At 45.1% G+C, this 16,920-nt stretch overlaps 2 protein-coding genes across 3 annotated transcripts in view; one reads left to right on the top strand and one right to left on the bottom strand.

The window, feature by feature from the left end:
- Positions 1–4,133: 4,133 nt before the first annotated feature.
- On the bottom strand, positions 4,134–11,610 carry LOC129703442 (renal cancer differentiation gene 1 protein-like). Its single transcript, XM_055645896.1, has 2 exons — positions 10,265–11,610; positions 4,134–5,591 (listed from the first exon to the last, which is right to left on the bottom strand). Exons 1-2 carry the CDS (start codon positions 10,328–10,330, stop codon positions 5,436–5,438), a joined length of 222 nt encoding a protein of 73 aa, XP_055501871.1. The 5' UTR covers positions 10,331–11,610; the 3' UTR covers positions 4,134–5,435.
- A 3,228-nt stretch (positions 11,611–14,838) lies between these two features.
- Positions 14,839–16,920, top strand: part of etfdh (electron transfer flavoprotein dehydrogenase) — a 42,639-nt gene continuing 40,557 nt past the window's right edge. For both annotated transcript variants that reach the window (XM_055645868.1, XM_055645861.1), the window contains exon 1: positions 14,839–15,039. In XM_055645868.1, coding sequence (XP_055501843.1) covers positions 15,006–15,039 — 34 coding nt within the window. In that variant the 5' untranslated portion in view covers positions 14,839–15,005. The remainder of the gene's footprint in view (positions 15,040–16,920) is intronic.

Below are 16,920 nucleotides of genomic sequence, written 5' to 3' on the forward strand. Positions count from 1 at the left end.
AAAGTATCTTTGGATGTTCAATCTTATCTGTCAGATCTATCACTTGCCCCATTTTTGCCATGCCAATTTCATTCTTAAGTATGTTCTTCAGGCCCCTAAACTCAAATAGGGATACACTTGACCCCAGTTGCCTCTTCCTGGCCTATGTCTCCTTTTTCCTGATCAGAGCCTCAAATTTTTCCTGTCATCCAGGCTTACTTACTCCCAACAGCCTTCCCTTCTCTTTAACAGGAACATGCACACTTTGAACTCTCACCATCACACTTAAAACCATTCCACTTTCCAGGCACCCTTTGCCCGCAAAACAACATATTCCAATAATGTTTTTGTAAGATGATACCAACAAAGTTGGCCTTGACCCAATTCATAACTATTTCTGGACCAGTCCTCTCCTTATCCCTAACTATTTTGAAACAAATAGAACTGTGGTCACTAGTCTCAAAAGGCACGCCCACAGTCACTTGCCCTTTCCAATTTCATAAATGTAAATCAAGCTTTTCCCTCCTTTGAAGGGCCCACTACATATTGGCTAAGGAAACTTTCCTGAACACATTTAACACATTCAACCTTATCTAACCCATTGACACCATGGCAGATGTCTATATTGGGAACGTTACCTACTGTTATATTTCTTGATGATTGATAAAACCTCAATAATTTTATTTTCCAAAGAAAGGATCCCAATAGTTCAACATTCTAGATATACTTTCAGTGGAAGTATCATTAGGATCCAATGTTCAGCTTTTTGTCGTAATAGCTAATGAATGTCATCAAATGGCCATAGAAGCAAAGGCAATGTTTTACCTTCAAGTTCATAGGTAGCAAAAATCCATAAGAAAGTGTAACCTATACCATTTATGATACATAGCTTGTGTTCAGTTATGTATAAGTGAGAACTGAAGCATATTGGAATGTTTCATCAATGAGCTCTAAACAAATTACTAAAATAGCTACAGTGAATACCATCCATTCAGGGTAGCAGTGAATAGGCAGAAAAACATTCCTAAGGGATTAGTGAAAATCCATGGTTAAAGTCACCTGATATGCTCCTAGTCAGCTGGTTCTGAGTAACAAGGGTGGAGGCCTTCACAATAATCAGTTATGTTTATTTAGCTAATATTTAAAATATGGTATTAACTTAAGAACAGGAGTGTTACAGAATACAAACAGAAAACATCTTCAAGCCATATACAAACTGTCTTATTGTAGATTTTACATTCCCGAAGAAAAGTTTTGAATTTTTTTCTCTCTAATTCTCAAAGGTAATTGAGTAAAGCTCCACAGCATCCTCCATTGTAACAATTAGTTCAATGTTAGAAACATAGAAACATAGAAATTAGGTGCAGAAGTAGGCCATCCGGCCCTTCGAGCCTGCACCGCCATTCAATATGATCATGGCTGATCATCCAACTCAGTATCCCGTACCTGCCTTCTCTGCATACCTCCTGATCCCCTTAGCCACAAGGGCCACATCTAACTCCCTCTTAAATATAGCCAATGAACTGGCCTCAACTACCCTCTGTGGCAGAGAGTTCCAGAGATTCAATAACTCTCTGTGTGAAAAAAGTTCTTCTCATCTCGGTTTTAAAGGATTTCCCCTTGAAGTATCCTTAAGCTGTGACCCCTTGTCCTGGAGTTCCCTAACATCGGGAACAAAGCTTCCTGCATCTAGCCTGTCCAACCCCTTAAGAATTTTGTAAGTTTCTATAAGATCCCCTCTCAATCTCCTAAATTCTAGAGATTATAAACCAAGTCTATCCAGTCTTTCTTCATAAGACAGTCCAGACATCCCAGGAATCAGTCTGGTGAACCGTCTCTGCACTCCCTTTATGGCAATAATGTCCTTCCTCAGATTTGGAGACCAAAACTGTACGCAATACTCCAGGTGTGGTCTCACCAAGACCCTGTACAACTGCAGTAGAACCTCTCTGCTCCTATACTCAAATCCTTTTGCAGTGAAAGCTAACATACCATTCACTTTCTTTACTGCCTGCTGCACCTGCATGCCAACCTTCAATGACTGGTGTACCATGACACCCAGGTCTCGCTGCATCTCCCCCTTTCCCAATCGGCCACCATTTAGATAATAGTCTGCTTTCCTGTTTTTGCCACCAAAATGGATAACCTCACATTTATCCACATAATGTTCTTAGGAAAAGAGAAAAATGGATAAACAAGTGCAAATTCACCAGCCGAGACAGGCAGTAAACGTCTCGATGTCCAAGTTCAAATATAATCTGCATAAAATGACAAGCTTTGAAATTTTCATTCTATCCCAATGTGAAATTATTCTAACACCAATAAGTGGGCAATTAATGACAGAAATTAGGTTTATCCTAGCATCATGGGTTGATCCCATAAACCTCTGTGACCATGTGTTTTTATTTCAATATATATTTATAAATTTAAATAATGTGATCCCTGTACAAGGGGTTGTGTATCAATTTTCCCTAAGTGCCGTGGAATCATCCGCACGTGCACCAAGAAAAGATAATCGAATTTTAAAAATTGCGTTTACCTTTCTTCACATCAATTTCATACATGTATCCCAAAGTCTATATCCCAAAATCTTTGATGATTTGTGACATTTTTAAGGGTAAATTTCTGTTACCCAAACTGCCACAACCCAACATCCATTTTTTAAAATCATTTCCGGCTATCTGCCCTCCACAGCCTCCAACCTTATCGTTCCCCAGCCCCGCACGGCGCGGTTTTACCTTCGCCCCAAAATCCATAAACCCAACTGCCCTAGCAGACCCATCGTTTCTGCCTGCTCCTATCTCACTTCTCTTTTTCATGTCCATCTTGTTACAAATGTTGGCCTCGCTGTCATTGGCCGTCCTGAAAAAGACGCAAGCTTCTGGCGACAATCAGTAGAAGCCACTTGTTGCAATGGACGATGGTGGTAGCAGAATTAGCTCAGGATACTTCCAGTTTCCAGCCCCGTGACGTGGACGCTTCGGCTATGGGGCCCCTTTCTCACTGAAATCACTTCTACGTACCCCGATTCCCTGGTCCAATCCCTCCCGACCTATGTCCGAGATACCTCACATGCCCTTCGTCTCTTTAATGACTTCAGCTTTCCAAGCCCCCACACCCTCATCTTTACTATGGCCGTTCAGTACACCTCCATCCCCCCACCAGGAAGGCCTTAAAGCTCGGTTTTTTCCTCGACCGTAAAACCAGCCAATTTCCCTCTACTAACACTCTTCTCCACCTAGCAGAGCTGGTCCTCACTCTTATCAACTTCTTTTAACTCCTCCCACTTTCTCCAAATCAAAGGTGTAGCTATGGGCACGCAGGGTCCCAGCTATGCCTGCTTCTTTGTAGGGTATGTTGATCAATCTCTGTTCCAGGCATACACTGGCCCTATCCTCAAACTCTATCTCCATTACATTGACAACTGCATTAGTGCTACCACCTGCACCAATGCAGAACTCATGGACTTCATAACTTCTCCACCAATCTTCATCCTGCACTCAAATTCACTTGGACAATCTCTGACATCTCCCTCCCCTTTATTGATCTTCAGTCTCCATCACAGGAGGTAGACGATCGACTGACGTCTATTACAAACCTGACTTTCACAACTAGACACTTCTTCCCACCCTGCTTCCTGCTAAGACTATCCACCTACTCCCAACTCCTCCGTCTATGCCACATCTGCACCCAAGATGAGATGTTCCATATCATAACATCCGAGATGTCCTCATTCATTCGGGAACTGGGGTTCCCCTCTTCCATCATGGATGAGGCCCTCACATGTCTTCTCGGTATCCCACAGCTCCGCTCTTACTCCCCCTCCCAACTGGGAGTGTCCTCCTCGTCCTTACCTTTCACCCCCATCAGCTGCCACAACAGCACATAATCCTCCAACATCTTCACCACTTCCTACATGATTCCACCACTAGTCACAACTTCTCATCTCCATCCCTTTCTGCCTTCCGTAGAGACCGTTCCCTCCGCAACTCCCTGGTTAACTCATCCCTTCCCACTCAAGCCACCCACTCCCCAGGTACCTTCCCCGGCAACCACAGGAGATCCAATGTCTGTCCCTATACCTCCACCTTCGACTCTGTCAAGGGAACCCGACAGTCCTTTCTGGTTAGGCAGAGGTTCACATTTTACATCAATTTGACTGCATAATATGAAATTGTATTTAATAATTTGGCAATGTCACTACAGCATATGAATACCTAAATAACATTTTTCTGAAAGTGTTCCATTTAATGGATATACATCAAATACACAAGACATCTGCTCCAAACAAACATTGAATACAAAGGATAGAAAAAGATAGCAAAATTAATATTTCAATTGAAGATTAAGATTAACGATCATTGACATGCTACGTTTATTTCTCTCCACATTGTTGCTTGACCTGATTATTACTAGTATTGTGTTTTATATTTTAGGAAAAAACTAAATGGTTGTATTGTGTATATATTTTATTTTTAATAATTCTAAATTTAAAATCAAGCTAAGTAGTAAACTGTCCACTATGCCCAAAAGACTTGATAATTTTAAAAACATTTCAATATCAAGAATATCAAATAACTATAATCAAAACTTGCTGCTGCAATGCACTTTTCTTAAACGTACGGCCATTTTAATGCTAATGTGTAGAAAACCCTCAAAAATATAATCATCGCTTTGACTGGAATGGTCAATAAACTATAGATGATTTAGATCTTAAAAGGGAAAAAAAACGGCCACAGAATTCGGTATGCTTCGAGGTATAATCCTTCTGCTAATAATTTCTTACCTTATGCAAAGCACAGTAAGAAATAAAATATTTCACCAATGCTTCTGATTACATTAAAGTAACTAAGGGGAGGCACATTTATCGATAGTAAACAACTTTAGGGTTCACTGCCCATGTTTTTATATCAGTCAGAATCACGAGATGAAGATCCATTTGCAGAATAATATTCAAAAAATGTAGTTTGAGCACTCATCAATGACATTTCCAAAGACTGGAGTGGAGAAAAGTCAGAGTTGTGGTTAATGGCAAAGGAAATATACGTCTCCCTCCCATTTAACTAAGACAATTAGAAAGAATCAAAATGTAACAGGACTACTTGTGGACAAGGCCTAAACAAATGTACATTTTAACTTTGAAGAATACGGTTTCAAATGATAATTTTCTTGATTCAGCTCATTTCAGCTGGTCTTCTTAGATCCAAGGAGCTAAAAACTTTCAATTTATTGGCAAGATACACTTTGGACCAAATTAATATCCAACATAAATATCTTCTAGAATGTACTTATGTACACTATATTTACCATTATTTACCATTCTTCTTTTCTTTAGATAGCTATATATTCATTTGGTTTACTAGTGATGATGGCTTTCTTGACTTTAAAAGTGAGTCATTAGGCTTCCCACATTAAACATGATGTTCTTCAAAGAATAATATTGCTCATCTTTCTGATCAGTTGTCTGGCTTCAGGGATTCATACCCCTCTTTGAGTAGATCCCTCCATGCTTTCAGAAACTGAGCATTTGCTGAACATTTTGCAGTTAGGTCTTCCACTTGAGCTGAAAGAGATGATGTGACTTCCCAAACTTTTGTTAAATAGAAAGCAGTCTGCAATGAAACAAAGCAACAAAAAAGTAAAAATAATAAACAAACTCAAACTGAAAACCACAGCTTACCACGCCATGTTATCTGAAACTATTACCTGTAGCAACATACCTATACACAAGCATCAAAACTTTAATATTAAGACACAAAAAACTACAGATTCCTTAATCTTGAGTGAAACACTAAGTGCTGGAGTAACTCAGCGGATCAGGCAGGATCTCTGGACAGAAAGAATAGGCAACATTTCCCAACTAAAAATCTTCATAGACGCTGCCTGACCAAATGGGTTACTCCAGCATTTTTGTGTTTTGCTCAAACTTTAGTTTTATTGCATTTGCCATGTTTCAATAGCCTAATTATTGGCAAAGATTCAGGATTTACTGAAAACAGTTACATAGTCCAGTATAAAAATAGGCTGAACTGAATTGGATGCATCTCTCAGCTCTGAAGGGCTAAATCAGCATTAAGCCACCAAAGGAAAAATAAATAAAATTGTGTGTACTCTCCGGACATACTGCATGGTAGATAACAGAAAATCCATCACACCACTCCTTTGCTGGATCCAGATGAAGTCTAATGGCAGAGCGCAGTTGTGCTGGGATTCACCAGTGTGGTGCACAAATTTGTTCTACACAGCAAGACCTGTCAGACACATAGCTACACCCACACCTATGTTTTGAATGAAAATGCCTGATCTGTTGATTAAATGGGAAAGGCACATTTAGCTTTTTGTTTGCTTTAAGTTTAAAGTTTATTTTCATGGTGTTTTATAATGTTTAATCTTTAACATTACACCTTTAACATTTAAGACCTTTAACATTATTTAGAACATGAACAGTTTAAATGTTCTGATTATCAGTTATTTCAACATCAACAGATTTAGCAGAATGGTGGGCTCCACCCAGGACTTTAATCATGTTAAAGGGCATCTTGGCTTCTGTGTTGTGAGCAAGGGAATGAGTCAGCTTGTGCATCATTCTGCGTTCAGGCGTGAGTGAGCAGTAACAACAGACTAAACGTTGGCAACTGGTTAAATCCTTTGATTTAGCACAATCATATTACAAAATAAGCACAGATCAACATAGCAGATGAACTGCAGTAATAAACTCACACTTTGCTACAATGTTATGACAATAACTTCCACAGTGAACCTTGTAAATCAAGTTTGGGTCTACAGGAAGGCAAATTGTTGACCTCTAATTAACCGTTGCTATCAAACTGCCTTTGTAAAATGACACAGTTTCAGTGCCAAATGTGCTCTTGGCATTATCAGGTAACGAAAAGAATTCCTTATGTGACTAATGGAGGAATTCAGAGACATTCCACGCCACAGATTTGCAGTCTGAGAAAGAGAAAATTAAATCAGATGTGTTGGAATTACTGTTGAGTAAAGGTGACTACAGGTGCAGGCTAATGTTGATTGGAAAAGGACCCAAGCGGGAATGCCAGTGTAGCAGCAATAAGGAAGTGATTCCACGCCAGTGGGCCACATGAGTGGCAAGGGTGGGGGTGGGGGAGTGTGATTTGGGTAAACAGCATTGAATGTTTGTGTGTGTTAAAAGTGTGAGTAAATGTTGTCCGGTTTGTTTTATGTGGGGGTTGGGAGAGGGGGAGGGGGTCGGGGAAACTTTTTTTTCAGTTTCTTACCTTGCCGGAGATGCATTTTTTACCCAGATCGCATCTCCGGACGCTCTTGGGCCTACGATCAATGGAGCTGGAGGCCTCCTTGGACTGACTTGAGCCCCACCGCTGGGCGTGGACAACATCGGAGCTGATTGTTTGCCTGGGATCATTCCAACCGCGACCTGCAGACTTACCATCAAGAGGTCACAGTCTCGGGATAGGCCGAGTCGGGAAGCTCCAACGCCGAGGAGTTGACATCCCCCCGATGCAGGAGCTGATCGCCCCGATGCGGAGGGCTCAAACGCCGCCGGTTACGGGAATCAAGATCGTCCCGTCAACAGAGGGCTCGAGGCCCCCCCACCGCGGGAGAGCAAAGAAGGGAAGAAATTTGAACTTTTTCCACCCTTCCGCAATAGTGAGGAATGTGGAAGAGTCACTGTGGTGGATGTTTATGTTAAAATGTATTTTGTGTGTTCCATTGCTTTTTATTTGTATGACTGAAGTTGTATGAATCAAAGTTATCCACATTGGTGGCAAAAACAGGAAAGTATTATCTGAATGGTGGCCGATTAAGAAAAGGGGAGGCAACGAGACCTGGGTGTCATGGTACACCAGTCATTGAAAGTAGGCATGCAGGTGCAGCAGGCAGTGAAGAAAGCGAATGGTATGTTAGCATTCATAGTAAAAGGATTTGAGTATAGGAGCAGGGAGGTTCTACTGCAGTTGTACAGGGTCTCGGTGAGACCACACCTGGAGTATTGCATACAGTTTTGGTCTCTTAATCTGAGGAAAGACATTCTTGCCATAGAGGGAGTACAGCGAAGGTTCACCAGACTGATTCCTGGGATGTCCTTTCATATGAAGAAAGACTAGATAAACTCGGCTTGTACTCGCTAGAATTTAGAAGATTCAGGGGGGATCTTATAGAAACTTACAAAATTCTTAAAGGGTTGGACAGGCTAGATGCAGGAAGATTGTTTCCGATGTTGGAGAAGTCCAGAACAAGGGGTCACAGTTTAAGGATAAGGGGGAAATATTTTAGGACCGAGATGAGAAAAACATTTTTCACACAGAGAGTGGTGAATCTCTGGAATTCTCTGCCACAGAAGGTAGTTGAGGCCAGTTCATTGGCTATATTTAAGAGGGAGTTAGATGTGCCCCTTGTGGCTAAAGGGATCAGGGGGTATGCAGAGAAGGCAGGTGCAGGATACTGAGTTGGATGATCAGCCATGATCATATTGAATGGCAGTGCAGGCTCGAAGGGCCAAATGACCTACTTCTGCACCTATTTTCTATGTTTCTATGACTTGCAAATGAAATTCCTCGTATGTTGCAAAACATACTTGGCTAATAAAGTATTATTGTGATTATGATTGTTATTGTGATTATAGCCTCCGAGAATGTCGGATGAATTTTTTGCATGGTTCCTGTATATATATATTTTTTTTTTTAAATCGCAGGAATTTCAGGGAATCATTCAGAAGATGCAACATCTTTACATCCCAAAAAGGAAGAAAGATTCTAAGGGTAGAATGAGGCTGACAAGGGAAGGGAAAAACAGCATAAAACTAAAAGAGAAGGTATATAATGTTGAAAAGTGGGAAGCCAGAGGATTGGGAAGCTCTCAAAAACCGACAGAAGATAGCTAAAAAGGCAATAAGGGGAGAAAAGATGGTAAGCTAGTCAATAACATAAAAGAGGTTAGCAAAGGTTTCTTCAGATATATAAAGTAAGAGGAAGCCAAGAGTGGACGTTGGACCGCTAGAAAATGATGATGGAGAAGTGATGAGGGTAGACAAAAATGCTGGAGAAACTCAGCGGGTGAGGCAGCATCTACGGTGCAAAAGAATAGGCGACGTTTCAGGTCGAGACCCTTTTTAAGACTGATGTGGGGGTGGGGAGGAGGGAAGAAGAAAGGTGGAGACAGTGGTCTGTAGGAAAGCTGGGAAGGGGAGAGGAAGGAGGGAGAAGACAAGGACTCCCTGAAATTGGAGAAGTCAATGTTCATACCGCTGGGGTGTAAACTACCCAAGTGAAATATGAGGTGCCACTCCTCCAATTTGCGGTGGGACTCACTCTGGCCATGTAGAAGGCCCAGGTCAGAAAGGTCGGATACGGAATGGGAGGGGGAGCTGATGTGCTGACAACCCCGGGGGATCGGGTTGGTTAATGCAAACTGTGCTTGGTCTCACCAATGTAGAGCAGTTGACACCTAGAGCAGCGGATGCAATAGATGAGGTTGGAGTAGGTGCAGGTGAACCTCTGCCTCACCTGGAAAGACTGCTTGGCTCCTTGGATAGAGTCGAAGGGGGGGGAGGTAAAACAAAATTTCCTACAGTTGCAAGGGAAAGTACCAGGGGAGGGGGTGGTTTGGGTGGGAAGGGGCGAATTGACCAGAGTGTTACGGAGGGAACGGTCTCTGCGGAAAGCTGAAAGGGAAGGAGATGGGAAGATGTGGCCAGTGGTGCGATCCCGTTGGAGGTGGCGAAAATGTCGGAGGATTATCTGTTATATGTGACGGCTGGTAGGGTGGAAGGTGAAGACAAGGGGGACTCTGTCCTTGTTACGAGAGGGGGGAGGGGGAGTAAGAGCGGAGCTACGGGATATTCCTTCTCAACTGATCGGACGATTCGCTGCAGCCGCCGGGTGTCATGCTTGGTGGCTGAGCCAAACCAGACCATGATGGAGAAGATGAAGGCAGACTCTACGATGGCCGTGGTGAGAGCCAATAATGGGGAATAAAGAAATGGCAGATGAAATGGAATAATTCTTTAGCGTCAGACTACACTGTAGAAGACATCAAAAATGTGCCTAAAATTCAGGCGAGTATTAGGGGGTAGAAGTTAGTGGAGTGGCTATTACTAAGGAGGTGTTTGGGAAGCTGAAAGGTGGAGAAGACATCTGGACCAGACCCCAGTGAAGAAAGGGGGATGGAATCGGAGCTCTGACCGGACCTCAGATAGGAGGGGACCATCCCTCGGGTTTCGGTTCCTCGTCAACCATCACCAGGACCGGGACCGGAACGAGCAGCCGCTGGAGATGCCGTCACCCACCTGGTCGATCTGTAGTTCCAGATCCTGCAGTTGCTGCGCGTCCGCCGCCACGTCCTCGCCCGACATGGTCCCCGCTCCGCCGCTTGCTACCGTGGTACTGGAGTACTGTGAGCAGAGTGTGCCGCCTGCTACTGTGGTACTGGAGTACAGTGGGCAGCTTGCTACCGTGGTACTGGAGTACAGTGGGCAGCTTGTTGCCGTGGTACTGGAGTACTGTGGGCAGCTAGCCGCCTGCTACTGTGGTACTGGAGTACTGTGGGCAGCTTGTTGCCGTGGTACTGGAGTACAGTGGGCAGCTTGTCGCCTGCTACTGTGGTACTGGAGTACTGTGGGCAGCTTGTTGCCGTGGTACTGGAGTACAGTGGGCAGCTTGTTACCGTGGTACTGGAGTACAGTGGGCAGAGTTTGCCGCCTGCTACTGTGGTACTGGAGTACAGTGGGCAGAGTTTGCCGCCTGCTACTGTGATACTGGAGTACAGTGAGCAGCTTGTCGCCTGCTACTGTGGTACTGGAGTACAGTGAGCAGCTTGCCGCCTGCTACTGTGATACTGGAGTACAGTGAGCAGTTAGCCGCCTGCTACTGTGGTACTGGAGTACAGTGGGCAGCAGTTTGCCGCCTGCTACTGTGGTACTGGAGTACAGTGGGCGGAGAGTGCCGCCTGCTACTGTGGTACTGGAGTACAGTGGGCGGAGAGTGCCGCCTGCTACTGTGGTACTGGAGTACAGTGGGCAGAGTTTGCCGCCTGCTACTGTGGTACTGGAGTACAGTGGGCAGAGTTTGCCGCCTGCTACTGTGGTACTGGAGTACAGTGGGCGGAGTTTGCCGCCTGCTACTGTGGTACTGGAGTACAGTGAGCAGCTTGCCGCCTGCTACTGTGGTACTGGAGTACAGTGGGCAGAGTTTGCCGCCTGCTACTGTGGTACTGGAGTACAGTGGGCAGAGTTTGCCGCCTGCTACTGTGGTACTGGAGTACAGTGAGCAGAGTTTGCCGCCTGCTACTGTGGTACTGGAGTACAGTGAGCAGCTTGCCGCCTGCTACTGTGATACTGGAGTACAGTGAGCAGCTTGCCGCCTGCTACTGTGGTACTGGAGTACAGTGGGCAGCAGTTTGCCGCCTGCTACTGTGGTACTGGAGTACAGTGGGCAGAGTTTGCCGCCTGCTACTGTGGTACTGGAGTACAGTGGGCAGAGTTTGCCGCCTGCTACTGTGGTACTGGAGTACAGTGGGCAGAGTTTGCCGCCTGCTACTGTGGTGCTGCTCCACACGCCTCTGTTCCCCGGTCTCGCTCTGCCTGCTCCTCACTCCCCGTGTCCGTCCCGCGCCGCCACTCCACTCTGGGCCGTTTGCCGCTCCCGCTCCCTCTATCTCCCCGCGCGCTCCTCCCCTCCCCAACCGCCGCAACTGTCAAAGCTCGCGCCCAGCGAGGACCCCGCTTATACTGCCCACTGCCGTGCCTGCGCCGGAGCCGCACACATCCCCCCCCGCCCCCTCCCACACCACAACAGTCCACATTCAAACCAACATCCCCCCGCAATCATTCATCTTTATTTAATATAAACCAAGGGGGACTGAGATCAAATTACAATCAGCTCCCTTTCGGGCGATTCTTGGGGCGGCCTGTTATTTGCAGGGGTTTAATTTCGAGGTGCACCAACAGGTGAAAGTGAACAGGGCGATATGATTTTTTTTTTTTTGCATAGCGCCTTGCATTCATTTGTTCCATATCTCTCGTTTCCCTTTCACCTGACACTCAGTCTGAAAAACGGTCTCGACCCGAAACGTCACCCATTCCTTTTCTCCAGATATGCTGCCTGTCCCGCTCCTATTCCCGCATTCATGTGTGTCTTATATTAGGTGAAGGCTGCACCAAGTTTACCAGCCCGAGTCTTCCCCCATTGCTCGATTATTTTGTGGAGCAAGGCAAGGGTGGGAAAGAACTTTCAGAGTCAAGAAGAGTTTTATTTTAGTCATAGAGTGATACAGTGTGGAAACAGGCCTTTCGGCCCAACTTGCCCACACCAGCCAACATGTCCCATCTACACCAGTCCCACGCTTGCGTTTGGTCCATATCCCTCCTAACCTGTCCTATCCATGTACCTGACTAACAGTCTGAAGCAGGGCCGAGACCCGAAATGTCACCTATTCCTTGATTCCATAAAGTTGCTGCCTCGTAGATCCGCACCCACGTGACCAAATTTTTCAAGTGGACCACTCGAGGGTTCTTAAACGTTGGATGGGACAAAAACGCATTTTCCCAGCCTCAAAAACATAGAAAACGGCAGCTTGTGTGAGCTGCAACACCTACCTCTGCCAGTTGTATGGAAAAATAGGCCCAAATAGAACCTAGATTTACTTATTTACAGCAGCATAATAAGAATATAAAACATAATATAATGAAGGTGCAATCCGGCGGAAATAAAAACATGTTCAATGTATATTTGCTTATAAAACAAAAAATAATAGTGCATTAAAGTGTTTGCTCGCTGAATTTGCCAAAAGTAAGTTCTTCAATGCCTTATTTGGAGATCATAACCTGATGGTTGTAAGGAAGAAGCCGTTCCTGAACCTGGATGTTAGTTTCCGGGTTCCTATATCTTCTTCACGTGGCAGGAGTAAAACGAGGCTGTGGCCAGGGATGTGCGGGTGTCTGATGATACTGCCCTTTTCAAGGCAGCGACTCCTGTCAATCCCTTGGATGTTGGGGAGGTATTTTAACAAACATTCTCAGTGCTTCATCAGAGAACTGTCAAGCTAAACCTGATAGCACTTTAACTTACCTTCCCATTCCCATTCTGACCTTTCCTGGGCTTCCTCCATTATCAGAGTGAGGCCAAATGTAAATTTGATGAACAGCACCCTATATTTCACTTGGGCAGCTTACAACCCAGCAGTATTGATTTCTCTTTTATCTTGCACTAAACCTTATTCCCATATCATGTGTCTGTACACTGTGAATGGTTCGATTGTAATTATGTATTGTCTTTCCGCTGACTGGTTAGCACGCAACAAATTTTTTTCACTATACGTAGGAAACATAGAAAATAGGTGCAGGAGTAGGCCATTCAGCCCTTCCAGCCTGCACCGCCATGATCATATGAATGGCGGCTGATCATCCAACGAAGGGTCCTGTACCTGCCTTCTCTCCACCTAATTTCTATGATCCTTTAGCCACAAGGGGAATGCTAACTCCCTCTTAAATATCTTCACTGAACTGCTGCACCTGCAACCTACCTTCTGAAGAAGGGAATTCGGCCCGAGATTGCCCACTTCCTCTGTGTGAAAAATGCTTTCCTCATCCGCGGTCATAAAAGATTTTCCCCAGCTTTTTTGTGTGACCCCTTGTTAATGGACATGTACCATGATCACCCACAATCTTCGTTGCATCTCCCTGTTCCAATCGGCCACCATTTTGTAGAAGAGTTTCTATAAGAAACCCCTGTCAATCTTCTAAATTTCCAAGAGTTCTCAAACTTTGCCCTGATTCGAACTCGGAGATTTAAAGTCCTGAATCCCCGGAATCAGTCTGGTGAACCTTCTCTCGGTACTCACTCTATGGCAAGAATGTTTTCCTCATGATTGAGAAATCAAAACGAGTCTTCACAATACTTACCTGCCATTAGTGGTCATCACCAAGACCCTGTAAAGATGCAGTAAAACATACAAGTAAAAACATACTCAAATCCTTTTGCTATGAACAGGCTAACATGGTGAGGGTGCCTTCTTTACACAGAAAAGCTGCAGAAACTGCAGCGGGTGAAGCAGCATCTATGGAGCGAAACGAAATAGGCCCATTTCGGGCCCAAACCCTTCTTCAGACCGATCGGGGTTTCTCCAGGGGTGGGTGGGGCCAACTTTTAAAAGGAGGAGTACCATGAGGCCCAGGTCTCGTTGAGACAGCAGGGGAGCTGAGGAAGGGGGGAGACAGCAATACTAACAGAATGTGCCAATAAATTAAACCCCTGTCCCACGGTACGAGTTCATTCCAAGAGTTCTCCCGAGTTTGCCCTGATTCGAACTCGGAGATTTACGGTATTGGGCACTCGTCAGTACTCGGGGCTCTCGCAGACATTTTTCATCATGTTGAAATATCTTCACGAGTCTTCCCGTGCTTACCTGCCATTAGCGAGTCATCCCAACAAAACATACAAGTAAAAACAGACTAAAAGAAAGGGACGAGACAGGCTGATGGTGAGGGTGCCTTGTTGTTCTATCTCTCGTTTCCCTTTCCTCTGACTCTCAGTCTGAAGAAGGGTCTCGACCCATTCCCTCTCTCCAGAGATGCCGCCTGTCCCGCTGAGTTACTCCCGCATTTTTGTGTCTACCTTCGGTTTAAACCAGCATCTGCAGTTCATTCCTGCACACCTGATACTCAGCTGAGCAGACGGGCCAGTATAACGTTTGCACTGGTGATGGAGGAGAAATGGGACAGATTTGACACAAATCAACTGGTCAATGACGGCGCTGACGTCACCGCTGATGACGTTGTCACCCATTGTTCACGACACTACAGCCGGTGAGCATGCGCAGGTTCCTGCCCTTCAGTGTGAGACTACAATCCCCAGAGTGCATTGGCAATCTCTGCGCAGGCGCAGCGGGCGGGTCCAGTGGGGCCCTTCGGTTCGTAACGTGAGAGCGAAGGTTGAGTTGTCGGCAGCCGGACCGGGTCGCTGCATCGTCGGTCGGTCGGTCGGTCGGAGAGGCGTGCACTGTGTTGTTAGTTTGTAACGGGGATCTCCGGCATGTTGTCTGCAGCTTGCAGGCTGACAACGCGAGGTAAGTAACAATCCCTTCATTTCCTCTAAAGTAAACGGCCTCTGGGCAGCACAGTCACGACTGTCAATTCAACCATTGCCCGTTTTGTTTTAAAAAGCACGAATAACTTAGCCAGTTCATAAAGAAGAAGAATGAAGTGGCTAAAGATGGAACACCTTTAGAGATCGTCCAATGTCAACGAATGTTTACCCACGATAAACAACCCAATGTCTCTACCCTATTTACAAAATGCTTTTTTACCTGTAGGTTTCCAAATGTCATATGGATTGAAAGCTTTAAGACATTTCATTGAAATCATAACAGTATTGTTTCTATAATACATATATTTACACGTTTTGTAAAATGTGTACGCGTTGTGTAATATGGGAAAGCCCACGTTGGAAGTGTGTCAAAGGTTAATGCCATAAACAGACTTATCAATTACAAGGTTTCTAATTAAAATCGATTTGCTGGGTGTAGGTGTGTGACTCAACATCACGTTTAAGAATAATCATGGATTTTTAATTGATCTGGATTTTATTGATTTGATATACTCCAGTGAAATATTTGCGCAGTTGAAGGCTGCCTTACTTTTTCAATGCTGAGGTTTGCAAAATGAGGTGGGAGAACAGCGAAGAAGAGCACTGTCATCGTCCTAAAAAAAAAGTTTAACATAATGTGGGTATGTATTTGCAGGTTCACAGTGTAACCTGAAGGACATGTTTGCCAGCCCCTTTAAAATCTGTCCAGTTTTAAATCCTACGCATTAAAAAAATGAATTAAACCGATAATGGTAGGAAAAAAAATAACACTTTCAGACCTGACTTGCCATCAGCACTTGGAATAAAGGGAAATAAACAGATTTTAAGGTGAAAAGATAATTGGAGTGAACAACAGTATCACGTGCAATATTGGGCAAGAGCAAAGTGTGGAGGAGAGATGGAACTGCCCAAGATCCAAAACATACCACCTTATCCGTGAAACACGGTGGTGGGGGTGCTGTGGCCTGGGCATGTATGGCTACTGAAGGTACTGGCTTACTTATCTTCATTGATGATACAACTGCTGATGGTAGTAGCATAATGAATTCTGAAGTGTATGGACTGCTCAAGTTCAAACAAATTCCTCAAAACTCATTGGCTGGCGGTTCATTCTACAGCAAGACAATGATCCCAAACATACTGCTAAAGCAACAAAGGAGTTTTTCAAAGCTAAAAATGGTCAATTCTTGAGTGGCCAAGTCAATCACCCGATCTGAACCCAATTGAGCATGCCTTTTATATGCTGAAGAGCAAGAGCAGAACTCGCTATCAAAACATGGAGGGGACCGAGGGACATTTTTTTTTGGCAGCCACGCGCGCATGCGCACGCTCTCTCACATACACGCGCGCGCGCACACACACACACACACACACACACACAGCCCCACACACACACAGCCCCACACACACACACAGCCCCACACACACACAGCCCCACACACACACACACAGCCACACAGCTTCGGAGGCTCAATCCAGCGCTAAATGCAGCTCAACTTTGCCTGTCTCACTGGGTTAACTACAGCCCTGTCTGGACTGACGGAACACCAGTGCTGCTTCTCCGTGCTGGCCATATTTCCCGCAAGTCCCGGAAGGGCTGTAGGCTCACCTGGCGGGACAGGCATAGTTGAGCTGGGTTGACTGTGGGCCTTGGGGCACCGCGCCCATCTGACTCCCAACCAAAGATCCTATAGCGGAGGATCTTTGCTGCCGACCTCTCTGGCCACCCGTGGGGACGAGGGGGGGGGGGGGGGGGCACTCGGGACAGCACCGGAGACCCGGCTGGGATCGATCCTGGCTGCGGATGAGGTGCAGGTCTGTGCGAAGTCTCCCTCCTCCAATCACCGCACTCTATCCTTAG

The sequence above is a fragment of the Leucoraja erinacea genome, chromosome 1 (assembly GCF_028641065.1).
Source record: "Leucoraja erinacea ecotype New England chromosome 1, Leri_hhj_1, whole genome shotgun sequence".
Lineage (NCBI taxonomy): Eukaryota > Metazoa > Chordata > Chondrichthyes > Rajiformes > Rajidae > Leucoraja > Leucoraja erinaceus.